We start from the raw sequence: 27,068 nt of genomic DNA, 5'->3' as shown, positions 1-27,068 counted from the left end.
TTGACTTCATAAGAAATAGTTATTTTCTTGTTAGAATAAACATGCTGTTCTTTTATGATTTTCTTGTGAAATGGTACATTTTTTTCTTTCTCTCTTTACTTTCTAGAGAATGTGACAGCGCCCCACACTAAGCTGGTGAAGGAAAAACTCCCTGACTTTGAGGTTCAACATTTGCATAAATACTTTAATGGAACACAAATTTATGCCAAAACATCAAGGCCAGGGGAAAAAATAGAAAAAACAAAAAGAGATTTTACCTTCATTTCTTTTTTTTAAATTAAGGAACAGTCAGTGTTTTTTCAGATCCCTGTTTTAGCCAGATTGATGAATAAAGGTCTCTTACAGGTTCAGTGGCTTATTACCCCTTGGTAAAAACTTTTTTATATCTTCTTAAAAATGATTTTAAAAATCTAGTCATTGCCTTAATACAAAACATGACTATGCAGCATTTTCTCATTTTTGTATATTTTTAAATGGCACAAAGTTTTTACAAAAGTTTTGGATGAACTCGTGTGATTTTCAAAAATAAATGTTCTGTCTTGAATCACAAATACGTGGGAGTTTCAACATTTCTAAGTTATTACAGGAGTTGTTTGACAGGTTTCGACGAAGACTGCCATCTACTGGTGACAGGAGGTAGTTCATTTGGTAACAGCAGTCATGAAAATCATTTAAAAAAACGATATTAAACACTAACCAGCAACAAATCAGTAGGAAGTAAAGTGGTGGACATTGCATCTCTGACGAAACAAATGTAGTTGTTAGCTGGAGACGCTCCCCATCATCATAACAGAAGAATCAATGATTCTTTTTTCATCACAATTTGCTTCAAACCTCAATTTTTTGGTCACCGTTTTGGTTCGATGTTTGATTTGTGTATTACAAAAGAACAAAAAAACTAAAAATTATGAAAAATCATTCTTTTAAATTTGCTAATAAGTAAGCCATGATAAAGTAAGTTAGTTATGCTAAGCCTGGCCTAATGTACCGGTAATAAAACAATAAAAATAAAAACATCTTAAATTTAGCACAACTGTTTAACCCTTTCAATGTAAACACACTGGTATGCAGAAGGGATTCAACAATTCACTTTCCCCTATAATTCAGTTTCACGGCTCGGTTTTCAATCCAGAATTGTGGCATCCCTAATCAATGCCATGACTAGTGAAAGAAACAAACAAACACGGATTTTGTTGTGTTTTTTTTTTTTTTGCAAGAGAAAAACTTTTTATTCCTTGTAAACCTCACAGAGCGAGAGCGCAGCCAAGGTCAGACCTGGGGGAAAACAGTGACTGTGGGCATTGAAAACAAAAAAACAAACAAAACACTTCTCAATACTTCCAACAATCGGTTGACTGAACAACTGGCTAAAATTGTAATCGTCACAACATTTTCAGGAGGCCAACAACGGCGATCCGAGCAAAGAAAGCTTCTCCATTTAAAGAAGGTGAAAAAACCACACGCACAACAATGACCATTGGAGGTGACGGTGAAACCAAATCTGACTCGAGCAGATTTATCTCCCTGCAAGAACTAAACGATTAATACCAGAAACATGAGTACGCAAACTGCTTTAAAACACCGACTTACCCAACGTTGCAAATACTGTAACATTCACAAAAAGAAATGTGACTTCCTACTCCCGTACTTTTCACTATACAGCCTACGACGAACAGCTGACCACTTTCTTTGACCGCTTTACAAGGACTTCCATGAAGCAATATTCAGCTGGATATTTGACAAACATGTCAGTCAGTGTTTCTGCATGTACATTCTTGAATACATCGCTAGAGAAACGGGCATTCCTGTCATGGCACTCAAACTCAAGTTGGAGGATTAATACGAGGATTTCATGTGGAGCATCAGATGGGCTTTGGTTGGCATTGCTCGCTCTGTTTTACAGGCTTCCCTTGGCAGCAGCTCAACACGGGAGCTCCTGTTAGGACATGAAATGAGCTGCTGACTGTGGTGGCTTTGCTATGTCAACACAACCGAAGGTGTTTATCCTCCCGATGAGTTCTATCCTCCCATCAAAGGAGAATTTTGGAAACATTTTGTGCAGCAATACTTTCCAGATTGAGGAATTTAGAAGAATTGGATGGAATTGAAGCATCCTCAACTCAAGGCACTGTGATAAAGACGAGGATGAGGAGCGCAGAGATGCTGTTGACCTGCACACACCCCCTCTGTCAGCTCCCATCACTTTGACAACACGTCCAAGCTGGATCCAAAGGAATTCACTTACTCCCAAGCTCCAACGTTCGACTTTTGGAGCAAATTTTGGTCTCAATTTTGAGCTTTCAATTGTTCAGAGTCGTCAGCCACCGCGCGCCAAAACAGCAGAGAGCAAAGTAAATCTGTAGATGTTAAATAAATAAAACAACGAGCAAGTCTGTGCCATCTTTGCACTACATTCCTCTGCTTTTTAAATGAAATTAGGAGGAAAAAACCATTCCTGATAAGAGCCTGGATGCATGTTAAGGAACTGCTCTGCTATCTTAGGTGGACAAACCTTAAGAGGTCACAGCAGCTTCTTTCCAGGACCAAACAGACCTGCTGCGATGTTGGAAGGGAAGAGAGAACGAAGATACACCCCCGAATCTGTGAGGTTTTTTCTAAACAGCTGATGTGGGATGTCCGCCTTTTTTGTTTTTTGTTTTTTTTTGTTTTTTTTTTTTGTTTTTAACTACAACAAATACAGTCACACAATACAACATTCTTCTGACCTGGCAAAATGAGAACAGAAAAGAAGAAGTTCTCAGCTGCAAGATGGTGGAGGAAAAGTAAAAACGCTGAGAGAAGAGATGAGAAGAAAAGCCTTCACTTTTTAAGTGGCTGGTAAACAGAAGCGTTGGGGTCCAGGCCAGAGGGACTGGTGTCCATAAACTTTGAGGAGTAATGGGGGGCCACGGGGGTCATGCTGCTGGTGTCTGTTGTGTAGGAGATGCTGGGCATGACTGCCATCACTTCTGCTATCTTCTGCTTCAGGTCCTTGATCTCCTGGTCCTTTTGGATCATCTGACCTGCAATCAAATGAAGTTTAGGTAACATTTAAAAACAAAAGCTTAAATTCCAAAGGGTAATATTTGGACATGTTAAACATTTTCATGTGGTGTTAACCTTGAGCGATCTCCAACTGTCTCTTGGCATCTCCAAGAGCAGAGAAGAGGTCCAGTTTGATCCTGGTCTCTGCGCTGAGGCTGTTCTCCAGGTGCTGAGTCTTGTCCTGCATGGCTGACAGCGCTGACATCAGCACTTCTGTGTCTTTTTCGTTTTCCTTATACTTATGAAGCTCCTGAAACATAAAGACGCAAATGTTAGCATCAATCTGTTGATTGGCATTTACTGATTTCTCTACAGACTGATACAATAATAATGACGACAAAGCTTTAGTCACATGCGCCTGTACAGGGAGTCGACCCGTGCAGGTGCTGTAGGTTTTCTGAGCTCATAGAGTGTTGGAGACCAGAGCAGCTGCATCCTAAGGTGAGCACAGGTGTGTTCCTTGTGGCTTGTGCAGCCACCTCAAGTGTATGTGCTAAGTGTATTGTGACGGATCTGTAGCCTGTATCTACCCATAAGGGCAGTTGGGACCAAGACCTAAATGTTAGTCACGGCCAGCATCTCCTAAACAATAGAAATGCTGTATTTAGAAATGAAAAATGTCTACACTCATAAACAAACACGATTAGCTGTTAGCTTTACATGCTAAGTAGCTGGAACTGATCACCAAACATCCCTTTTACCAAATATAGTCAGAAAATGAAAGACTGGAACTAGTTTGAACAACAAATGATGTCATATTTGACTCTTCAAATCTCTTTTAAATGGATCCTTTATGGAGCACAATCCTTCTATGGATCTCATCTGATTAGTTTCAATGGGATTTGGAAACCTCCATCGTGAGGATTTTCACTCACAGCAAGCTAGGTTTCCTTTATTCTCAATAATTCGTCATAAAATACATACAAATATACATTTTAAATTGTGCTTCTATTTACGCCCAGCTTGAGCTCTTATACTGGTATACAGGTGTTTTAGTTCAGCTCAGTAGAAAGATATTTTCCTTTTACGTCAGCTTTTAGAAACCCTCGCTCTGACGTGTGAGGGAAAATGTCTTCTTCCTTCCTGGTGCATTAAGCTGCACGGCTGTTTCATCCAACAGACGATGCTTTAGTGGCCAATGAGTAGATAATTCCATACAAACTTCAAACACTTAAAGACTTTAGAAAAATCACTTTGATTTCATCTTCTTGATCAAAAGATGTAAAAGAAAAGGTAGAAAGCTCAGCATACCTGCACTTTTATTTCAAGTTCTCGTATCTGATCCTCCTTCAGCTTTATGTCCATTGTTAATTTTTTACACTCTGTTTCTAACTCGGTGATCCGCCGCCGCAGCGTGTCTGTGCACTCCCCTCTGAGATATGCGAGAAGGAATGCAGGATGAGAACGCTTCTGCAGCAGCTGAAAGTGGAACGCTTTTTGAAATTGGAAGAAGACTTACCTGGATGCTGCTGCTAGTGCTACAGCCCTGGCTGCTGTTGCCTCCTCCAACTTCTTCCTCTTCTTTTCCTCTGCGAGCTGCTTTTCTGCAGTGGCTCGAGCTTCCTGCTCGCCTTTAAGCTTTTTCTCCAGCTGTCCCACAGTCTGTTTGTCTTTCTGCTTTGCCTGCACAGCATTATGGAGCCTAACAGACGCACACAGAGAGACGAGAGGATCAGCAAACTCGACGCAAGAAATACCAGTTTTACCTATTCTTCTTGACTTTCTGTGTAAAAAAACTTGACGGAAAATCTGTAAAATCGTGAAACTTAATCTATGAACACACCCCTTATTACACAGAAAAATGCTGCCTGGATAAAACCTTCACCAGAACTTTCACTTCCAACCTTCACAGAGCCACTCACTTGTTCTGCAGAAGCTCATTTTCCTGGCGCAGCTGGCCCAACTCGGTGCGTATGGAGCGCTCAGCGCTGCCCAGCGAACTAATCTGGCTGCGCAGATCCTGCTCAACCTGCCGGCTGGCCTGCAGATCCGCCTTCAACTTTTTAATGTCCTGCTCCAGTCTGTCCCAGGAGAGAGCAAAACATTTACAATGCAGAATAGTGAGAAAACAGCAGAACTTCATCCATCAATATGATGACTTTATATATTGGCTTCACTATCCGTATCCAAGTGACACTTGTAGTTTGTACTTTTTTTTTTCCAGAATTGATCCTAAAAACAGCTCCTCACCTCCAGATCACACAGTTCTGCTAATCATTACTTTCAGGGCTGTGGCTACAGCAGCAGTTTCCATCAGTCTCAAAGCTACTGGCGTTCTTCTAACCATTGTGACAGAACTGAACTCATCAGAAGAAGATTCTCATTACTCACACCACCAATCTAGGCTTATACATGAGACGCAAGGGAAGCCGGAGGCACATGCACCCGAACGAGCAGTTGACTTGTGCGGGTGCTGCAGGTTTTTGGGTTGTCCGGGCTTGTGGAGTAGAGAGGAGCAGCTGCATCATAAGAAGAGCCTAAGTGTGTCCTGCAGTTGTCCTGAGGCTCATGTGGCCACCTCATAGGATGTCGAGCGTATCGTGAAGTATTTTAAAAGGTCCCCTATGTCGGGTAATGCTGTCCTATGGTGTCCTTAAGCCTCACTGATCGTTGGTAAGGCGTGGGTGCTGGCTCCTTACTGACTGCATGCAAATCCTGCATGCAGAGGGTGTGCAGGTGATCCGCAAGTACCTGTGGGATGACTGTAGGATGCCCACATAAACTACACTCTCAGTTCTAACAGTCAGGTTGCACGTAAGGAGGGCGTACTTCTCGCTTAAACAGCACTAATGGAACCTTTGCACGCTGCGTAGGATTTGACCAGAGTGGGACTAAAAGTGTTCGTTGTGACCCTGCATTTTCTCTCTATGAGTGGTCTATGCTCTTGACATTTTCTGCGGGCCACATGTGTGACCCGTACAAGTTTGCCCATTTTTCAGCTGCAGAAAGCAGGGCAGTTATAACTAAAGTTCTGTTCACACCGAACACAATTGCCCCACGCTAATTGCATCCAGGGAGTCCAGGTAGGTACAGGTGTGATCAGAGGTCTTGCGGCACCTTTTAGGCATCGCGGTGCCGCACGGCACATCAGGAGTTCAAGAATCTTAACTTTGGCAAAGAAGACACATCACGTTAACCAATCAGGGACTCAGCTTTGCCGCATGATGTAGTGATGTGACCAGCGGGTGGCGTCCAAAACCAACATGGAGGAGAATCGGATTCTTCCTCTCCGGAACTTTATGATATTTTCTTATTTGTATGGAGACAATAATAAAAAAAAAAGGTCCTTTCATTTAAATGTATTCTTATTTTTTCTTTCCTCAGACTAATGCTGTACAGCAAGTCATCAAACTGGGTCACAGATAAACAGACAGGAAGTACCGCTTCAGTCATTCAGACGCAGCTCCTGCAGTAGGAGGTGAACCTCACTGTGCTGGGAGAGTCTCTGAATGATCTCATGAACCCAAACATGGAGACCTGATTACTGATGCTTTGGAGGAGCTCTGCAAAATAAATCAACCTGATCTCTCATCATCCGTCTCTTACGTGGGTCGTCATAGCCAATGCTTCCATGTAGCAATGACGCATAAACTTTTGGTGATAGCTCCTCCATAAACGAGATTATGAACACATTTTTGGACAGGTGGACAAATATGGTGTGCATGAAAACAGAGGCATCTGATCGACTCGCGTTTGGTGTGACATTGTTAGAGTTTTCATCCTTTAGATTGCTCATTCCAGGGATTCATCTGTTAATCCGGCTGTATTGGAATGATCTGGACTGAACTGGGTTAGACCAATCCAAACTGATGCTTTCTGCTCTTTGAGTAGCACTTTGAGACAAACTGAACGCTTTTTGAGATTCGCCAGGTGTGTTTGAAATGAGCACAACTCTGTTGATTTTCCTGGGATCAAGATTAAGTGGCCAAAATTCAACATAAACCCATTAATCTCATTAAAATAAAAACACTTTTTCACAAGAATCCCATTTTTTAAACAGCTCTGTACATCAGCGTGGGGTCGTACCTGACAAGTGCTTCAGGCTTGCTCAGCTGGTTGTTGGGGATCCAGTTGTCGGCGGGATCCTTGTGGGAACCTCCTGCTGTCCCTTTGCCCACCGGTAACTTGTGCTTCTTGTCGTTCTTCGCTGTGTTAGTTGTAGATGAAGATGCTGAGAAGGCCACGCTGCCGTTGGTGGTGCTATGGCCTCGAGGTGAAGAATTAAGCGCTGCAGCATTGCTGCTGGCGTTTTTGTAATTTTTAGAGGAGGAGGACGATGAAGAAGAGCAAGAGGAATTGTTATCCTCTTTTAGCAACAGGCTCTCTGTGCTGTCCAGCTCTGTGGTCAGTCTCTTGTTCATATGGTTTTCCATATACTCCATCTCGTGGATTTTAGAGTCCAGCGATGGCTGAAGAATGTTGTTGCTGTTGTGTTGCTTTTTAGCCTCTCCTCCGCCTCTCCCGTCTTTCCCTTTTTCTCTATACTCAAGCTCTGGCAGCGGCACAGATGTCTTTTTATTAGGCGGGGCGCCATTCTGGGTCACTGGGAGCGTCTCCACCTCAGATGCTCCTTTGGCTGCTGGAAAACAGAAAAATGACAGACATCATGTTTAAGTTGGAATTTGTTTGGTCTTGCATTTGAAGCACAGTTTCATTGAAGAGCCATTTGAACTGAGAAGACTCAATATTTGTAGTGTTTGAACCCCTGAAGCTCAGCGGAATCTAAAATGACCTTCAGACACTTTGGAGACGGCAGTTTGTCCTGCTTTTACCGACTGCTTGGGTGAGTGATTTGTTTTCCTAAATCACACACAGTGACTCACGTTGTGATCGCTGTTTGCTTAGGCAGCGAACCGCAGACTTTCAATAGAAGAACAAACTATATTCAGCACATGTGCATTAGCATAATGTTTGTTTATTTACAAACAGGGTTCAGCCAGTCTCAGCCACAATTCAAAGACAGATCTGACATTTATTCCATCTATAAACATTGTTTTTGAATAAAGGCTTGACAACTTGTTGAAGAACAGGAAGTACTTTGAATGGGGGGGGGGGGTTCCTTAGCGCTGTAACAAACGAGGTATTTTTCTAATTATTGGACTGTTAGTCTTAATTACATATTCTCCAACTGAAAGACCAATAAATCCTAAATATTGTCTTAGTTGTTATGAAGTAGGTGGAGCATTTCAGAGATCCGGTTTGGATGGACTCATTGTTCTTGGATCTCACACAGCTCACATTGCCACCAGGCTGTGACGTGCTTCTGTCATCAAAATGACAAACAAAACCTCACAGTGTTGGAAAAGTTCTCATCTCAGTCAGAACTTTATCTCGACATTTTGCTGAGAAGGAAATCTCTAAAGATTGTTCCTTCTTTTTTCTTTTTTTTTTTTTAAAAAGGAAGGTGGTGAAATTAGATGAAAAAAAATAAACTCAGCCTGAAATACAGAATAAGAATGAATCAGTCAAAGGTTCTACAAGTTGTTCTACCAAAAGACTAGAAAGATCTGTAATGTTCATCGTCGATACACTTCAACTGCAAGACCCAATGCAAATATAAGAATTCAGGAAATTATATTTTCTAAACTTTTAAAGAATTTATTTGTTTGAGAGGGCAGAAAATAAGTATTTGGTCAATAACGAACTTTGTAATGTAACCCTGGTTTTAATGACAGAGGCCAAAGGTTTCTTGTAGGTCTTGAATAGGTTTGAACGCACTGTAGAGGCTATTATGGTCCATTCCTCCATGCGGATCTTCTCAAGAGCTGTGACATTTTGAGGCAACATGGACTTTTAACTCCCTCCACCGATTCTCAAGGGGATTGAGGTCAAGATACTAATTAGGTCACTCGTGATGTGTTTGTGATAATTGTCCTGCAGGAAGATCTAGCCATGTTTCATCTTCAATGCTCTCACTGATGGAAGGAGGTTTTGTCCCAAATCTTATCAGACATAGTCCCATTCAACCTTTCCTTAATGCAGGTCAGTCCTCCTGTCCTCTTTGCAGAAAACCAGCCTTAAAGCCTGATGCTTCTTGGTGGTTTTGGGATGCAACTCATTATTCTTGCCCCTCTCAAACAAGCCAGTGGTGTTTATACCAAGTTACATTTTGGTCTCATCAGACCACATGACGTTCTCCCAATGCACCTCTGGATCAACCTTGGACGGCCTGGACATGTCCTAGCTTAAGCAGGGGGACCTTCGGAGTTCTGCAGGATTTGAATCCATGATGCCGTAGTTTGATACTGACTAGTTCCTCTGTGTAGTTCTGATCTGTTTTCTCTTCATTTTCGAGATCCTTTGTACTCCACCGGATGAGATCTTGCATGGAGCTCCAGATGGAGGGACATTGTCAGTGATCTTGTCTGTATCATGTCTGTAGGACAGACTTCTTGTTTGTTTGTTGGGGTTAAATACTGATTTTCTCCACTGTTATACAAATAAACTTTTTAGACATCGGGATGTGATTTGCTGGATTTTTTTTACATTCTGTCTATCAAGGTTAAAGTGTATCTATGAACATTACAGCTCTCTCTCATCTTTTAAAGGGGGACAACTTGCAAAATTGGTGACTGCTACATTTCTTTTTGCTCCTGATTCTCCAGCTCTATGATGTAAACTGCATGTGGGGTTGAATCTTACCTTCCTCAGCTTCTCGCTCTTGCCTCTGAAGCATCTGTTGTTCTGGAGGCAGAGCCTGCTGTAGCAGCTGCATATAAAATTCATTTTCCTTCTGCACCTCCTTCTGCTTCCGCAATCGCATTTTATAACTAACGTAGCTTTTAAATCCAAAGCCCAATGTAACCACTGGGTAGCCGATGCTGCAAAACAAAAGCAGAGAATTTTGACTTTATATCATTTCAGAATTACACCATTTGTTATTTTGTGTACATCCAGTCAATCAAGCAGGAGTGACAACATTTTGCCGAAGAAAAAAAGATTTGTCTTCGACCACACACATGTTTGCAGATGCACAAACACGCTAATGATGGCGCCACCATAACTTTAGGTAAACTGGACCTCCATTGATTTGTGTGTTATTTCACTCCATTCTCATTTAGGAATAATTACAGACGAGGCTAAAGTTGGTGTCCAGTTGTTAGCCTCCACATCACTGGTAAAGAGAAAATCTGCATCATATTTGAATCAGTCCAACACAAAACCTAAAAAACAAAGAGTTTATTACAGACCAATGTTTATTTCTCCAGATTGTGAAGAAGTTTATCCAAACATGCATTCAGCTTCAGCGCTCTGTTGTTTTACAAGCGGCTGTTACTGGTGATGAAGATGATGATGATTTCAGATTGACGCGTTTCAAGAATGCTGCAGCAAATCAGGTAAAGTTATTCAATTTAAACGGAAGAACTGGAGAAAGCAACATTTTTACACGTTTAGATCATATTCACCTAATTTGCTTTTGCTGGAAAGAACCACGTTTTACCGCGAACATTAGTACTATTAGCTCTAAGAATGACTTCAAAGTCCCACTTTGATCATCCTTTGATCTATTGTAAAAGCGTTTCCAAGTGGATTTTGATTAGGATCATGACGTTTTTAGCTAAAAACAAAAACGTGTGTCGTCTATGAAGACTCTCATTCATCCAGGTTGGTTCCATTATAGTAGGTTTAGGGGCTGTCATCTGGACTTGGTTTTTAAAAACCAGATGACAGCCCCAAACCTACTACAAAAAAACGTGTGTTGTATTCTAGGACAGTTTCTCCACCAAGTTGTGAGCGGGATTGTTGGTAAAGTAGTAACCCAGCGCTAATATCCCATCATCCCTTGGATTACACCATCTCCCGCTAGCTTACAGTCCCTCACAACCCCAACCTAACATTAGTGGTCCAACAAAAATGGCGAGCAATAGTGGAGCTATCCAGTCGCTTTACAAGTGGATGCATCAGAATGGAGGGGAGCAGGGAGACTTTGGCCTGACCATTTTAGATGCTGCATCACAACTGAGAGCTTTTTCAAACGGCAGGTTGTTATCTGCTGTTGAACCATCATGATGAGAGTAAAGACATACTTAGAAACACCGTTCTAATCTTCAATTATTTTAAATATGTCCTCCATCATGAGAAAAATGCTAGAAGAACGTGTAAAAACGCAGAAAACACGATTTTTGTTGGACTAGTTCTATAATTCATTTCGGAATATGTATATCATAAACATATATCAGATGTTAAACTGGTCTTACCAAAACGGAACTTACCAATGCGCCGCGAAAGGTCGACACAAATCCACGTGAAAATTCTTCAGGTCTTTGAATCGGATTGCCGCCTCTATGTACACAAAGAGTATCCATAGAGACACCGTGGGGAGGCAGACCCCTCTCTCTGGAAACCAAAGCAAAGGCAGGCAAAAATGTCAGAGCGAGGTTTCTGACCTGACCATGTGCTCGCAATGTCATTATTTACACGGCCTTTGGTGTAACTGTTAAAAATATCCCAACTATAATTTGCTTTGACATGAGTTTTGGTCAGCTGCATCCTCTTTTGAGAAATCCAAACCACACTGCTGACAACACCTGTGAATTTTCCAAATATCCTGTATTCTTAATTTACCACAATGGGCTATAAATGAATCTATAATAAATGTAAAGGGTTGATGAATTAGACATGCCTTAGCCCTTCACCTCTTTAAAAAAGAGAAACGTTTCAGTTAATAAGGGGAAAAAAGCTAAACAAAGAAAAATATTCCCATACTTGTATGCTTGATGGAATCAGATTAAATAATCTGGCATAAAAAACCTTCAATCCTTCCAGCCAGAGTCTTTCTCAGACTAATTTCCTAGCCGCTGGCAAAACTATGGGGAAACTCCACACTCTGACATTCATCAGGGAGTTCTGGTGTTGATATTAATACAAGTGTGACATCTACAGCTGTGAATGTCACTGGTGAGCAAAGCTAAAGAGCTCAGAAAGAAACTGGGAACCATTCCATTTGTCTGTGTGTGTGTGTGTGTGTGTGTGTGTGTGTGTGTGTGTGTGTGTGTGTGTGTGTGTGTGTGTGTCCCTCTCCCCGCCCTAATAAGATCTTGTATTTCAGTTTGACACCTGGCCCTTGGTCAACCAGGCAGTCATGCAAATCTATCAGATCCTCTGCAGTACAGAGCAGAGAAACAGGCCACACCATTTTAAATAAGAAAACAAAAATCACAAAATTTTAAAAGTTTGTGCACGGAATTCTATAAAAAAAAAGATCTATTTACTTTTCTTTAACCCCAAAATCAACAACAACAAAAAAATCCAATTATTAAGGTGCCTGCAGCAATGGAAGCTTGATTTTTGTTGTCTTGGTTGAAAGAAACGTACCTGTGTGCCAAACATACTGCACCCACACGTAGGTACTGGCAGCAAAGAACAGCCATTGCACTGGGATGAAGAGCAGGCAAATTATGTCCGAGGTAAACGCCACACAGACGAAGAATACGGAGAAAGCCTATTGGGGAAAAGAGAAGAGGCTAAAGTTTAGTTTTGACAAAAAAAAAGTTTTAAATTTGATCTTCCTACTAAATTTTAGTCAAATCACAGCTTCTGCACATTAAACACAAACATACTACACATTTTTGGAGGTTAGGGAGCTTTCTGCCAGAAACACATGCTTTGTTCCTTTTTCAAAAATATAAAACATCAGAGACATGACAAAGAGAACGCAAATAATTACATGACAATCTAGTTCTGTCCTTCACAACACAAACCAGACCTACACAGCAGATTTTAACTAAAGCAACTGTCCAGTTTCAGCATTCAAACTGTGAAATACAATGATGTTCTCCTAAATATGACCTTCAAATGTTCTAAACTAATATTCAAGTCAAACTATTGGTTTCTATGTTCAGCTCACTTTAACATGAACTCAACGTTTCCTCAAAGTTACAGCATGAAGCTGTTTTAACACAAAAAAACATCAAGTCGAAATAACTTCATCAGGCTGTGATCAGGAAAACTCTTGCTTGCATTTTTTCTTTATCCTGATCCAAATTATGATGGATTTTCATGACTATAATTTGCTTTCTGCTCTCTGAGGGTGACTCCTAATACAAAAAAGCAACACTTTATGTTTGCTAAGCTTTTCTGCAGAGCATTAATGAAGAGTAAGGGGCATAAATTGAACCTAAATGGTCTGTGGACATATGTGTTTGTGTGTCGAAGCTGCTGTAAATGGTTTGTTGTTAAAGGGCGACTGCTAGTATTTATAATCAACAAACAATGTAAATCAGTGGCTGTTAGTGTGGATGAAGTCATATTTAATCCAGAGCCTAGTCTGTCAGTATTGAAGGGGTCATTCTCGTCTACAGAGAACCTTAGCCGGGCTGAGTTTATTTAAACAGTTTGCTCAAACCTTTAATTGGCGATTCATTTGGTTGCCATTCACTTGTAACTGAATTTTAACTTGGGCATAGTTTTTATTCACTAAAAACTATGTGGAAATACAAAATACAACATGCAAATATAATATAATTCACTGTTAATATCCAACTAAACTTCATGTTAAGAGAAAGTTGCATTTGAAAGCTGCATTTAACCTTTTTACTGTGTTTTCTCTTACTTTAAGAAAAATAAAAAGAAACAGTTGTCAATATTGAAGGAAGAACACAGACTTGTATTTGCTTCACCAACACAAACCAGCGGTTTTATGATTTAAAAAGGTTTGTGTACAAAATTTAACAAGAACAAAATGTTTTATAAAAATATTTTTTATGATGTGACAAAAGCCTTTTAAGAATATTTTAAGTAGGATGATTAAAAAAGAATCCAAGTTTGTTCTATTAGCTTTGTAAAATAGAGTCTACAGTGAAGAAGACAAACAGAAGTTGGAACCAACAGTGATAGTTAATTTACAGAAGTGAATTCAGACATTTCAGTTCTGCTTTAGACTGAAAAAGTACAACACATTGGTTAGTGGTGTTACTGTAAGAAGAGTTTGAACATGTCAAGTGCCGTTTATGTATTTGTCCTTGCTGTATCATGTAATATAAAAAGTATTTTTAGTTTTACTTGTTAGGTTCAACGGTTTTGTCGCATTTCAGCTCCGGTTTAGACCACAGCTGTACATGTAAACTATGTTTGATTTGACCTCTGCTGTTCGGTGGTTTACCTCTGAAGTTTTGATCCAATTCAGGTCATTAAAGACCAGCTGAACGTGGTGATTTTGCTGTTTTTAGCCAAATATTAAAAAAAAAAACTGTGTTGTTTTCTGAGACAGAGTTCATTAGAAATGGACCTTTAAGTAGTTGGCGGAACCATTGGCGCAGAGCAATCCTACCCCACTCCCCATCACCCTGCTTACGTTGTCTCCCAGTAGCTTACAGCCCCTCACCCCTCTGACCTGACATTAGCAGTGTAACAAAAATGGAGAGCAGTATTGGAGCTATCCAGCCGTACAGTTTTGAGCCAGATTCCAGCTCAGGCAAGAAAAACAAAGATGAACATGGATCTATTTGTCTGCAAGTGGATGCATCAGAATGGAGTGAAGCAGCGAGCTTGTGGCCTGCCCAGCTTATTTTCTATGTCACAAATACAGGCTTTTCCAAATAGAATTTCCTCGTCTGCTCCTGATTCATAGCAAATACAATTAAAAAAAAAACACTAAGAAATGCAATTTTGAGTTACATTTTTTTGCCCCCCCCAATCAGGAAAATGCCAAAAGGACGTGGTAAAACACCAAAAAGACCATTTTCATCAGAGTGGGTCTTTTAAAAGTCTCTTTTACAAACATTTGATGAGAATGAAAATGATGTGAAGGATGAACCTTGAGCCTGATTGTGATTCAATTTCATTAAAACCCCAGAATAGGGATGAACTTTTATCGGGCATCAAGTGACCACTTTTGTCCCCATTAAAAAAAAGAAAGAAAAAAAAACGCTAGAGCAGCATGACTACAAGTGAAGACTGTTTTTTCCCAACAGCTGCCTCCATGACTTCAACAAAACATTTCATCTTAAAATGAATATTTGTAATTCAAAAGCAGCACCTTAAGCACCAGAAAAATTTAAAGAAATATGCTAAAGATGCTTGGAACATCTGCTAGCTTTTCGTGTTACACAATAAAGTGCAAATACTAAATTAAAAACTATTAGCTTGAATATATTTGCTATATTTAATTTAACATTTATATTTATTAATACATTGAAGTTGAAATAAATGTAATTAACACGTAATAATAGTTTTCTATATTTTTTATTGCATGACTATTTATGCTGTATAACAATGTTATTTGTGCTTTTGATACTTTTTAAATAAAATTCACAACAGGTTTTAGAATTTTTGTCAGGTTTCTGGTTATTTCACAACTGTTTGTTTTGTGTTTGTAGACCTAATGCTACTGTAAGTGTGTAGACGGGGGTAAGCAAGCACTTAGGTTGACGCATTCACAGGGAGCTGCTCTTATGAAATCAGACGCTCAAACTGTCTGCTGCCTTTCATAAACATCCCAAGGATATACAGAAAGCTCTGGTGAGGGTTCACTAATAACCCAATCGAAAGGACTTCCCTTTATTATAGCTATTTCCTTTACTATAATGTTAGCTTTCAACAACTAAATGACTTGTTTGCAATGTACATTTAACCCCCTTTACTTCTTCTGCTTTGGTCACTATTGAAGTTAAATGGCTTAGACCTTTTTCTTTTTTTTTTTTGGGTAAAAAAAAAAAAAAAAAAACATTCTCATGGCCACAAACTATAAGACAAAGACAAAAAGCTAATCTATCTCATCTTTATGAATATTCTTGCCATACTTACCAGTCCTTGATATCTAAATGAGTCGTACACACTCCGAATGAAGAGCCAGAACGGCCAGAGGTACTCGAACCTGAATTCAAGCACAAAGTCTGCCAGCAGCACTAGAGCCCACACCACCAGGAATTTCAAGTACAGGAAGGTACTAGGAAAGATTCAAATAACAAAAAATTAAAAACATTTTATGGGAACCCAAATGTACAAGATTAACATTTTTTTCTAAGTAATTGTGTGGGTATATTGCTGTGATTGTATTACTGTTTGATGTATAATAATTTGAGTGCTTAATCTTAAACAAAAGTCTTAAAAAAGAAGAGACTAGGGGTGTAACGATTAATTGACTTTATATTCTTACAGTCCAACTAGATCAATCTGTCTAAGGTAAGTTGTTAATTGAATTAAATACACTATTATTAAATTGCTTCAAAATGAAACAAATTGATAATAATCGGTCCTGGAAAATACCATTTTGATTGAGACACTGTAGGTTTATTTTGCTCTAACATAAAAATGATCAAGTGACATTTTAACAGAAAAAACACACGAGCTGCAGCAAAAAATGCCCAAACCATCATTACAGTCCAATGTGTGGAAACACTTTGAATTTTGCAAAATAGTGATCATGCAGTGTGCTAGAATGTTGTAATAATGGCCCATTTGCATTATTTTTATGAGTGAGCTGAACTTTATGAAACTATAAACTGAATGCATTTACACTTGATTATCTTGCAAGAAATCTGGAAAACTTCACCTGCACTGTTAAGTACCAGGTATTTATCACATTGATTTGAAATCAGTGAATCAAATTGTTCAAAATGAACCAATATTGACTCTGAATCGTATCAGCAACCACTAATTATGATATGAATCGTTCAAATGAATCATTAGACCCCTAAAAGAGATGCTTACAGTTCAGGTTTGATAAATTATATTATGATTTAGCTTTGAATTAATATTTGTAAAAATAGTAAAAGTCATTTAATGTTGTTTCTTGTTTACTCTCATGTGGAGTAGATCTGACTTAATATTCTATCATAACAGATCTGTTTTAGGACATTTCACTCCAGTTTGATCATGAAGAACCTGCCCCATATCTGTAAACCTCTCTGCCACGTGTTTCACTGGTGACTGACTGCCGACGTTGGGCTGATCAGATAGGAAGTCGCTGGTAGGTGGAAACTGTCAGAAAGGGCAACCGACTCAACTATTCTGCTTTGACAACCCAAAGGTGGAGCGAAAGCTGCTCCTGTGGTCTTATTAGGAGATGTTCGATGTTAACACGGCGCTTCTGGATTCATTAAGTCTCGTGGTTGTGTTTGGGTCCCAAAAGATAGAAGCTGCTGTCAAAAGTTACAGATTTGACGTAAAGGAAGCGGCTACTCTATGACAGGAGAGGCAGATGACAACAACGGAGTACTGCCGCCGTTTGACTGAGTTATAGTACAGTTCATTTCACAAGGTCTACTACGGCATCTTATATGAATGATATTAAAGTGGTTGGAAAATAAATATAGTGACACTGACAGGGCTCTTTTGGGGCCTAGCTGTTAGCTAGCTTACTAGCTAGCGTTACCTGCTGCCGTTCAACGAAAACAAATTCACGGCTAGCTCAGCTAGCTGGGTTAACAGGCTGCTGTAGCATGGGGCTGTTCAATGGCAACGGCATCCCAAAGCTAAATATTCTGCATAATTACCGCCGCTCACTCGCGCGGGGAGCACCGCTTTTCTTCGGTTCTGTATTGGTTACCTGCCGTATATACCCTCGGTGATTCGGTTCCGTTTTAACGGCCGTCGGAGTTTGCTGCAGTCCGCATTGCGCCGCTTCATCCTCCTCCCCTTGCCTTTGGCCTTCGAGCAACAACTGTAATCTTATCCAGTTTTCTTGTGTATACGAACAAAGATAATAAATTAAATATCGTAGGTATATGTCTCTGCTATTATTTCCCCCCTACTGAACACAAAGAAATAAATAAAGGACTCTATTCGGGAACCTCCTCTTTTTCTGTTAGCGCAGGCTCAATAAACCCAAGACGCGCTGTGTTTTACATACGTCAACTTGTCAGACGGCCGAGTTAGCCAATCAGCGCGTCTGCCGACGTGTTCCTCTTTGAGTGACACAAGCGTCAGCCAATCAGATCAAAGCAAGGCCGCTCGCTTTGCTGTTCTCGTTGAAGACAACAGATGAGAGCGTGTAGGATGTTCAAGAAAGGCTCTCAGTTCGACTAATCAGATCATTGTGGACAAATTGGGCATTGATGATTAACCAATACTTTATGTCAGAGGCGGGCCTTTTGCCACAGCCTCGGTTCATATCTGCAGGGAACATACAGTCATTGTTCTAAAATCTGCTTTGTTTCAAAAATTCTTTCCAGCACTCGGATACATTTATAGTCAAACATTTCTGAAATGTTCAGTGACGGGAATCCTGCTCTGAGCCACATACAATTCTTCACAAAGGATAGGAAACATGTGCTCTTGACTTATTAATTAAACTATAGTTAAAAACTAATTATCATCTTTCTTATCCTACTTTAAACCCGACATAACAGCAAATATACCCAAAACTGTGGATTTTTTCACGTGTTAACCCACCTAATGAAGGAAAAGAAAAAAATCAAAAACCAACCTGCTGTAATGACCTAATGTTTTAGGACAGATTATAGGTTTTCGTGTCCAACAGCTGATAAAGAGCTGAGGGGGTTGCGCCCATTTTCAAACCGTCGTGGAAACTGAACGGACACAGAAAAGCTCCAATGGCTCCTCGATACGCTCCGAGTCTGCGCTCCCGTCTGGGCCCTTTGTTGTTGTTTTTGCAGACAGGATTCATCCTCATATACGCGTTTTATTTTGAAATCCAAGATAACGTTGTGGTAGATGAAGCCATTTTCAGAGATGCGTATGCAGGTGAGTCTCACTTGATATGGGATGAAGGGTTATGTGTTTGATTTGTGTTACACTTGAGTGTACAACATATATTTACCTATATGGAACGTTGGTGTCTTTAGGCAACTCTAAAGCAAGTGACAAACACACGCAAATCTGTGTTATTGCAATCAAAATTGAAAATTATATTTAAACATATATAGAAAATATTGCTAAAAAGAATTGGTTCAAGACAAGACCCCTGTTGAACACCGTCAGCTACAGAGGGGTATATTTAAAGGGGTTAAACATGACAAAATAACAGAATAATATATCACTGGACAGCTACTGAACTGATGCTAACATAAATGCATCTAACACATAGAATAGAATAGAATAGAACTCTATTGATCCCACAAAGGGGAAATGATGTTGTTACCGAAGCTTAAAACAGCAGATAATAAATAATACAAAAAATAAACTTAAGAATCAATAACAACAAAAGTGAACAATAATGATAAGTAGATCAAAAACTCTCACAGAAACAGAAAGTATTCTGAACACCATTTACTAGAGCAGAATGGGGCCAAAAATATACTTAAATACCAAAGTGCTCCAGTATGGCATCACCGATGTTGATACTTTTGTAAACCAGTGATGAAAATGTTCCAAAATGCAAGATGGAACAAGTAAATTTGGTTTAATTTTATATTTAATGCCACGAATGGCTTTTATGTTATCTTTCGGATTAATCAGTAATAATGCCCTGGCTGTTCAAATTCAACAGCAGATCAGAATATTTGCAAAGTCTCGACTTATGAAGCAAAACAGAAAAGTAAAAAAATAAAATGCACTATGACCATTTATGGTTGAATAGACTTCTCCCCTCCTGCAGAATTCCAGGATGTGAACGTGATGGTGGTTCTAGGCTTTGGATTCCTGTGCACCTTTCTGGTGCGTCACGGTTTCAGCAGCTCCGGGTTCAACCTTCTTGTTGCTGCCGTAGCAACCCAGTGGGCACTCGTGTTAATCGGCCTTGAGTCCTGGTATGACAGAGGAAAGATTCCTCTAGATCTCAGAAGGTAAAATATTATTTCAAAATTGGATTTACAACTGCGTGTACTATTATTAGTTTGACTCAAGAGTATACATATAATAAGCAGTGCCGTTTTCTGAGTCTGTGAAAAATGTCTGCAGTGTTTTGGTTGCTGAGATGTGTGCAGCTTCTGCCCTCATCTCAATGGGAGCCGTGATGGGGAAAGCCAACCCAGTTCAGCTTGTTCTTTTGGCCCTGCTGGAGGTCTCAGGGTTCGTCCTGAATGAACGGCTCCTCCAGGGTCTCCTTAAAGTAAGCAAATGCCTCCAATCTTTACTTTTAAATCAGATCATTTACTTTGATTTTTTTGGTTTTCAAAATGGTTGGAATGATCTTCCTCAATGCCAGGTCCGACCCCTGAAAGGCATCATGCTGCTCCACATCTTTGGGGCCTTCTTTGGACTCACGCTGACATGGATCCTGTACCGCAAAGGCTCAGAGGGAGGATTTGAAAAGGAGAAATTTGACAAAAAATCGGGGCTGTTCTCCATGTTGGGTGAAGGAACTATCCCTAGCATCATTTTTTATTTTTTTTAGCAAAGATGTTTGGCAAAACATATAACCCTGCAGGGTTACACCTTCATCTTAGCACACATTTAGACTAACTGTCCATGATTGGCTTTTGTTGTTCAGGAAGTGTGTTTCTCTGGATGTTCTGGCCCACTTTTAACTCAGTGCTTGTGGATGATCGTTTCCCTGGGAGGAAGCTGGGGGCTGTGTACAGCACATACCTGGCCCTTGCCGTCAGTGCCGTGACAGCGGCTTCTGTGTCTGTGCTCTCCTGTCCCAGAGGAAAACTTAACCTGGTATGATCTGACACTTTCTTCAGAAAGCCAAGAAAAGCTCACAGCTATTGTTGCTGCCATCAAGTCAAGTCCATTTCACCAAGTAGCGCCTCTTAACAAAACTCTTCGACCAGATCCAAATGCAGTCATGCATCCTTGCTGGTGGTGTTGCTGTCGGGGTGTCCATGTCTGCAGTCCATCAGCCCTGGGAAGCCATGGCAATTGGATTCGCTGCAGCTGTTCTGTCAGCCACTGGATTCAAATATCTTAAGGTTTTTAAAAACCCAACATGCACATTTTAACGGATTTTAATGATCTATCTATAGCATCTTCTATTCATGTTTTTTGTTTTGTTTTGAACAGAGCCATATGCTTCTTGCATTTCATTGCCATGACACCGCCGCTATCTTGAGTACACATGGACTCCCAGGTCTCCTAGGATGGTTTGCGCATCTCATCCTGCAGATTAAAGACTGTGGTGACCACACAGTGTACGAATGCATCTTTATCCTAACAGACACTGAAGATATGTGGCACTTAGGAAATCTGACCTCTATTTTTTAGGGCTATCCGCTTTGCAGTTTTTCACATTTGCACTCTCCTCGTCACCATTACAGTAAGCCTGACCATGGGAACACTGACAGGTATGTATTTTCTTTCCAATTCAATCCGTAATTGATTTTTGAAGCTGTTTCACTTATGATTGATTGCTGTTGGTGTCAAAGGATTTCTGCTCAGGCTGAACGTCTGGAGGCCTCCTCAAAACAGGAAGTGCTTCGATGATCAAGCTTTCTGGGAGGTAAGCGGTCGTGGCATCTTTTCTCAATTGAAGAAGTCAGGGAGGGTGCTTACATGCACAACACATTCCAAACGTGTTGCAGCAATAGAAGTATTCCTTCTTTTGAGCATATTTAAAATAATGAGTTTATGAAGGACTCAAATCTAGAAACAAAAAGATTACGGTCATGTTAATGAAGTCATGACATCACCATTCATCTCCACATTCATCTGGAGTTTGAGTTAGAATAGATGCACAAGTTTAACTCAGTAAATCTCAACTGTTTGGAAAAAGACAATTCAACTACTTTGTGCTTTTTCCACTGTTTTCTAACCATCAACTGTACATGAGAGCTGGACTGAGTAACTCCTACCCCCTGGCGTTCCAAACAGGAAGTACCCTCAGGCTCCAACACGCCAAAACCATATAGACTTTTATACAGAAATAAACAGCCATTATATTTGTCAGAATAACTATTCTCGCTCTGCTACCTTTTTTTTAAACATGTTTATTGCCAAGCCTATTTTTTTCTGTTGTGCAGTTTAAGTTATGATAAAAGTAAGTGGCCTCATGTTGAATATGTGAAGTGTTTTGACAGCTATCAGTGGAAGGAGTGTAAACTCACCCCTGATTGGCTTGTGTGGTTGCCATAGAGATGTTGGCTCAGACCAATCACTACTTACTGATGTCTGTATCACGAAAAAAATGGCAACTGAATTGACTTCATTTGATGGAGCTGGAAGTGAACCATTTCTATGGGTGACATCACGCTCACTCGGTCCAGTTCTTCTATACAGTCAATGGTTCCAAGTGGGAAACATGCAGAACTTTAGCATCTATATCTGCACGCGTTGTGACTTATCCTGAGCTTGGTTAATCCTGAGCTAAAATATTCAGAAAATACTATTAAAATCTGAGTGTCATATGAGGATAGAAGCTTATTAGGCTTAAAATGTTAATAATGGCATGATGCATGATAATCAATAGAGGTTTTAGAGATGCACTGCGCTTACAAATACTTGGAATCCTAAAATTTCATTGTCTGTTTTCCAGTTTCCTCATCTTGCAGTGCGCAAGTAAGAAGACAGAGGAAGAAGTTACAAAGTGACTCATCTCTGCCTCAAATCTCATCAAGTTCATGGGTCTTTTAAAGATTTTGATTGTGAATAAGAAGAAAAACAGAAAAATAAGGCTGGACAGTAGAAAGATTGATGTCAGTTTTTTTTTTATGCCATCGTTCTCAGAAAATGACCTGATGTTTTGGACATGGCACTTGTACACGCAAATCTCTTTTTCAGCAACAACACCGTTCTGTTGTGAAACCTTTGTTGGCTTCAGGTGTGCACTGTGAGCTTGTTTATTCCACAATGGGTGTACACATTTGAGAACTGTGGTTGTGTTACAACAGACATGAACAACAAAAAAACACCCCATATGATTACACCCCCCTAAAGACACGATAACATGAAACTTTTTTTTTTATCTACTGGAAAAGCTTATGTAGTTTAGACTCCATGGGCCAGAAAAAAAAAACGTTATTCATAAATGTCTACCAAAGTGGAAGTGATAGAAAAAGCTCCCAATATACATCTTTGTCATACACAAGTCATTTAACATATTATCAACATGGCTAAAAGGTCTGAATGTAGGCAGACATCTTAACCCATGTGCCACATTTGGAAATGTTCCACCTGTCAAGACATCTATAAAAATGTGTGGTTGGTAAAATGCAGCTTATAAACTACAAAGCTTATAAATTAAAGATTTTAGTTTGAAAGCTAAAAAAAAAAAAAGTATAAATTCAGGAAATGTTGGAATTATTTAGTCTCATACAATACAGAAAGCAGAGGGTGTGAGTGTAGACATAAAGACACATGCAGCTCATTACTGCCAGAGGTCCTCTGTGCGTCCAAACTTGAAGACCAACCCCCTATGATAGAAGAAATGAAGGAACATGTGAGTTTAACAATCTTTCATGACTTTCTTTTTAAAAGACCCAATCCGATCATTTTCTGATCTGTTGTAAAAGCGTTCCCAATGGTCTGTTAATTCTGAATATGCCGTTTTTAGCCAAAATCCAAAAACCGGTGACTTTTTCTGGGACATAGTTTCTACAGAGCAGTAGTAGTTCAGTAGAAATTCACTTCTGAGTTGTGGGGGAGTGGACTGTTGTGTGGAGCAACCCCGCCCCCCTTCCTCTCAGTTGTTTTGTTTACCCTCTCTACTGCTAGCTTCCAGCCCCTTACAACCCCAATCGAACGTTACCAGTGCAACAAAAATGTCAAAATGTTGAAAACACCAAAACACGATTTTGACTAGAGTTGGTCTTTGAGCTAAATATTTTTGCTTGTGAACGGCTTCTCACACTGAACCCCTTAAAAAGCCTCGTTTCAATACAGCCAGAATCTTCTGGACTATGTTTCAATCTCCTGATGTAAAAAAAACAAAACAAGACTAGAATAAGTCAATTTGGCTTCAAGGGGACGGGAACAAAGTCTCTGCTGTGAGGTTTCAAAATACATTTCAAGATTTTAATAACTTATTTATGTTGATGTCAATAAAAAACCCTGTTTTTAAGTCTGTCCATTGTTTTTTCCCCTTGTGTCCAACAGTAGTTTCAACCAAGTAGGTGTTTTATTTCCATCTTTATGGAAATTCACATCAGGATTTATAATAAAATAGTTTTGGAAGTTAGAAAGAGCTGACAAACCAAGTCTGTTTAAAAAGAAACCAAACTAAAATGCGAGTCTATTTGTGTTTGTAGCAAACAGGGATAAGAACAATAATGTTCCACATTTACATTAAAATAAAGATTTATGAATTAAATCAATTTAAACTGAAATTCCTCCTGGTCTTTATCTGTTTACAAACCTGTTTCTGTGCATAGAAACCTGAAGCTTCCACCTCGTTATATCCGGCAAAAATAAAGTTTCAACGTGTTTGAATTATTCAAATTAACAAAAAACCGAGATGTGGACAGAAAACATGTGCTAGGCGGGGGGGGGGGGTCAAAATAAAAAAGACACACAGGGCAAAAAGCAAAAGGGAAAAAATCTATTTCAGGAGAATATGAATTAAAAAGTAAACATTTATGCTGATTATATAGCTTTAATACAGCCCTTTATGTGTCAAATGGAGTGGAAAAACTGGTGAAAGTTGCTTTTAACTTACCCAAAGAAAATGAATGCATTTTGGAAGAAAATGGCGATTCCAGGGTACGTATGTGGCTTCCCTGCAAAAGATAAGTGTTGCACTGTTCACAAAAATGTTGGAAAAAAAACAACCATACATTTCATTTTTGCACAAAACCACACATTGTTCTAAAATGTTTTCTAATTCAAAACTCAGTATAAATTGACTGTGCCTACATGGGGATACTTACCAGGCACAACAAATCCCCCAAACAGGATCCACATGGAAGCAATGAGGGAGCCAAAAGCCAACATGAAACCAATAAAGAGCCACACTCGAGCGCCTGTATGCACAGATCAAGACGGGAGAGTTGTTGAGTGACATTAAACACAAGTTAATGATTCTCTTTTGGATGCACACACACCTGTCTGTCCCATGCAGCCTTCACTGTAGCTGTCTCCCCTCACCTGGCCATTTGAAACTGCATTTATCCTAAACATGTGAAAGAGAGAAAACATCAAACTGAATATATACTTTTTCATATGGTAGCCATGTGACAGCAGCCTGCTCAGCTTTCATGAAGGAGGCCCTTAGATGAATCACATGACTGCCGTCACATGACATCAACCAAAACTGGTTACACAGCCCCATAAACAGGTCAGTCATTTGCATCAGACACTAAAGACTTTTGTTGGTTACCAACACAACCCCGTCTCCCTACTGCTAGCATGTCTTCAAGTCCTAGTATGAAGTTGTTTCTGCCAAACCTCATAAAATATCAAACATGAATGAAACCAACATCTTACATGAGAAAGGCCACAGTAGCTATGACCCCACAGGTGTGATAGGCGCGATGAAAATCTTCCTCCAGAGGGTACATCACTGCCGCGTCGATAATGATCCACCAACCAGTGAAGAACTGCAATAAGAACATTCAAATGTGACTCAAGCGTGAAATATGGAGGACGGTGGACCATGATCAATAACCAACCGGAAGCTGCACAGGTAGACATAATTACATTTACAAATGCTTCCTGTGTGCACATTTACAAACAGGTTGGAATACATTTCTCAATGTGGCTTCAATTGTTCAACACCCATTAAATTAGTGAATCAGTGAAGTACCAGAACTCCAGCAGCAATGGAAGCGATGGTGTTTCTCCTCTCCCCCCAGTCAACATTGCAGTCACAGTCTCCACAGCGGATCCCGTCCAGAAACCCTGACATGACTGTGAGGAAAAAAAGGGCGACGTCGATCAGTTCAAAGAAATATCGGTTATTATCCATTCAATAGATGATCCAAACACCAATCTAAACCAATACTCCACATGCAAGTCCGCTCCCGTCGCGTGTAAATCAGAAAGGAGTCAGTGAAAACATTTGTGCGCAATCGCTGTTGTTGGTGATGATGCTAAACCCCCCGGATCGCAAGCACCGACATGCTTTGGAGTCGACAGTTGTATCACTTCAAAGCAAAACGTGTATTGGTTCTCTTGACAGTTTCGAATTGAAAGTATTAAAACTGACAACGTAATAACTAGGAGAGTGGAACTGTTGTGTCGTCGGACTCTTTTGTTCATCGCTTTGGTACTAGCAAAACAGTTCCTTGAAGGTTTCTTGTTACGTAGTCTTAAAACAGTACATTTGTTTTAACATATAGCGACAACAATGAATAAAAAATGTGCGGGCTGTTGTAATATGGATTAATTTACTATTTTAAAAAGATTCTTACCTTTCTGTTTTGAGTTTTTTGATGTGGACTACCGCTAAGACCGACCTGACTTCCGATAGACCTCGACCGTGCACATGCGCAGTTCATCCGTTTCGTTTGATGGGAGAACCCTTCGTCGTGTGTATTTCATGTGTATAGAATAACGTAGGAATTTTAAACTTCAATAAAATGAAACCGTTGTTATGACTAAAACAAATAGACTTAAGGTCAAACAAATACTCTCAATTACAGCTTATTGCAGAAAAAAGTCAATTAAGGTAAGGTGTCCATAAACAAATCATATTTTAAACTACACGATTGTTTGAATTCTTTAAATATTTTTCAAAATGAATGACTTGTTACATTTAGTTGTTACAAAACTGCAGTAGGATTGGGCGATTACGCGAATATACTCGCGGAGTCTAAAATGGTTGTCGTAAATATATGAAAAAGGAAATAAACATTGTGCAAGAACTGCTTTAACCGTTTTAAAAGCATATCCGAACACTTTAGTTTCGTTTTCTGCCCCGCCCACAGCGGCGGAAGGCGAGATCCCCTGCATATACATTGAAAACACCCGTGCGCATGCGTGATAAGATTAAGCTGCCAAAGATTAAGAACGTATTTTAAAAGATTTAAAATGACAGTAAACTTTTGATGGGATCCTTTGTCTGGTTTGGATTTAACAAGCACGATGATCATCAAAACTCCTTACATGTTGTTTGTCTTTTCTAAAATCTATCAAGAATCAAAATAATCAAAGTGAATGCACTTTGTTTATCATGAATTATATGTATTGAGATTCCAGAGACTGTTTAAGAGTTTTGTGTGGTGGGTCACCTTTACAGATCAAATGAAATAAAGTGTTATTCCATCAGCAACTCCAAATGTAAATCTTAAACTTTAGAGACTAAGTAG

At 39.7% G+C, this 27,068-nt stretch overlaps 3 protein-coding genes across 6 annotated transcripts; 1 reads left to right on the top strand and 2 right to left on the bottom strand.

Moving 5' to 3' along the window:
* Positions 1 to 1,188: 1,188 nt before the first annotated feature.
* On the bottom strand, positions 1,189 to 17,806 carry maco1 (macoilin 1). Of its 2 annotated transcripts, none has more exons than XM_004082396.4 (11): positions 17,534 to 17,806; positions 15,790 to 15,931; positions 12,361 to 12,487; positions 11,259 to 11,382; positions 9,688 to 9,866; positions 7,072 to 7,624; positions 4,908 to 5,066; positions 4,505 to 4,687; positions 4,297 to 4,417; positions 3,121 to 3,295; positions 1,189 to 3,023 (listed from the first exon to the last, which is right to left on the bottom strand). In XM_004082396.4, exons 1-11 carry the CDS (start codon positions 17,611 to 17,613, stop codon positions 2,821 to 2,823), a joined length of 2,046 nt encoding a protein of 681 aa, XP_004082444.1. In that variant the 5' UTR covers positions 17,614 to 17,806; the 3' UTR covers positions 1,189 to 2,820. The 2 variants fall into 2 exon arrangements, with proteins under 2 accessions (XP_004082444.1, XP_011488834.1); XM_011490532.2 differs by having other exon boundaries at positions 2,681 to 3,023; positions 7,072 to 7,621.
* On the top strand, positions 16,686 to 22,836 carry LOC101161846 (RH-like protein). 3 transcript variants are annotated; one of them, XM_004082395.4, is made up of 10 exons: positions 17,994 to 18,690; positions 19,544 to 19,730; positions 19,846 to 19,996; positions 20,093 to 20,240; positions 20,378 to 20,550; positions 20,664 to 20,801; positions 20,893 to 21,020; positions 21,094 to 21,173; positions 21,255 to 21,328; positions 22,361 to 22,829. In XM_004082395.4, the coding sequence occupies exons 1-10, from the start codon at positions 18,540 to 18,542 to the stop codon at positions 22,385 to 22,387; spliced, it is 1,257 nt and encodes a 418-aa protein (XP_004082443.1). In that variant the 5' UTR covers positions 17,994 to 18,539; the 3' UTR covers positions 22,388 to 22,829. The 3 variants fall into 3 exon arrangements, with proteins under 3 accessions (XP_020569294.1, XP_004082443.1, XP_020569293.1); XM_020713635.2 differs by lacking the exon at positions 17,994 to 18,690 and adding an exon at positions 16,686 to 16,954 and having other exon boundaries at positions 21,255 to 22,836; XM_020713634.2 differs by having other exon boundaries at positions 21,255 to 22,836.
* On the bottom strand, positions 22,617 to 26,299 carry tmem50a (transmembrane protein 50A). The gene is made up of 7 exons (XM_004082394.4): positions 26,172 to 26,299; positions 25,565 to 25,668; positions 25,246 to 25,358; positions 24,864 to 24,931; positions 24,690 to 24,782; positions 24,479 to 24,539; positions 22,617 to 23,237 (listed from the first exon to the last, which is right to left on the bottom strand). The coding sequence occupies exons 2-7, from the start codon at positions 25,664 to 25,666 to the stop codon at positions 23,192 to 23,194; spliced, it is 483 nt and encodes a 160-aa protein (XP_004082442.1). The 5' UTR covers positions 25,667 to 25,668; positions 26,172 to 26,299; the 3' UTR covers positions 22,617 to 23,191.
* Positions 26,300 to 27,068: the final 769 nt, after the last annotated feature.

The sequence above is a fragment of the Oryzias latipes genome, chromosome 22 (assembly GCF_002234675.1).
Source record: "Oryzias latipes chromosome 22, ASM223467v1".
NCBI classification, from domain to species: domain Eukaryota; kingdom Metazoa; phylum Chordata; class Actinopteri; order Beloniformes; family Adrianichthyidae; genus Oryzias; species Oryzias latipes.
The sequence above is the reverse complement of the archived record's forward strand: the minus strand, read 5'-3'. Positions and strand labels throughout refer to the sequence as shown.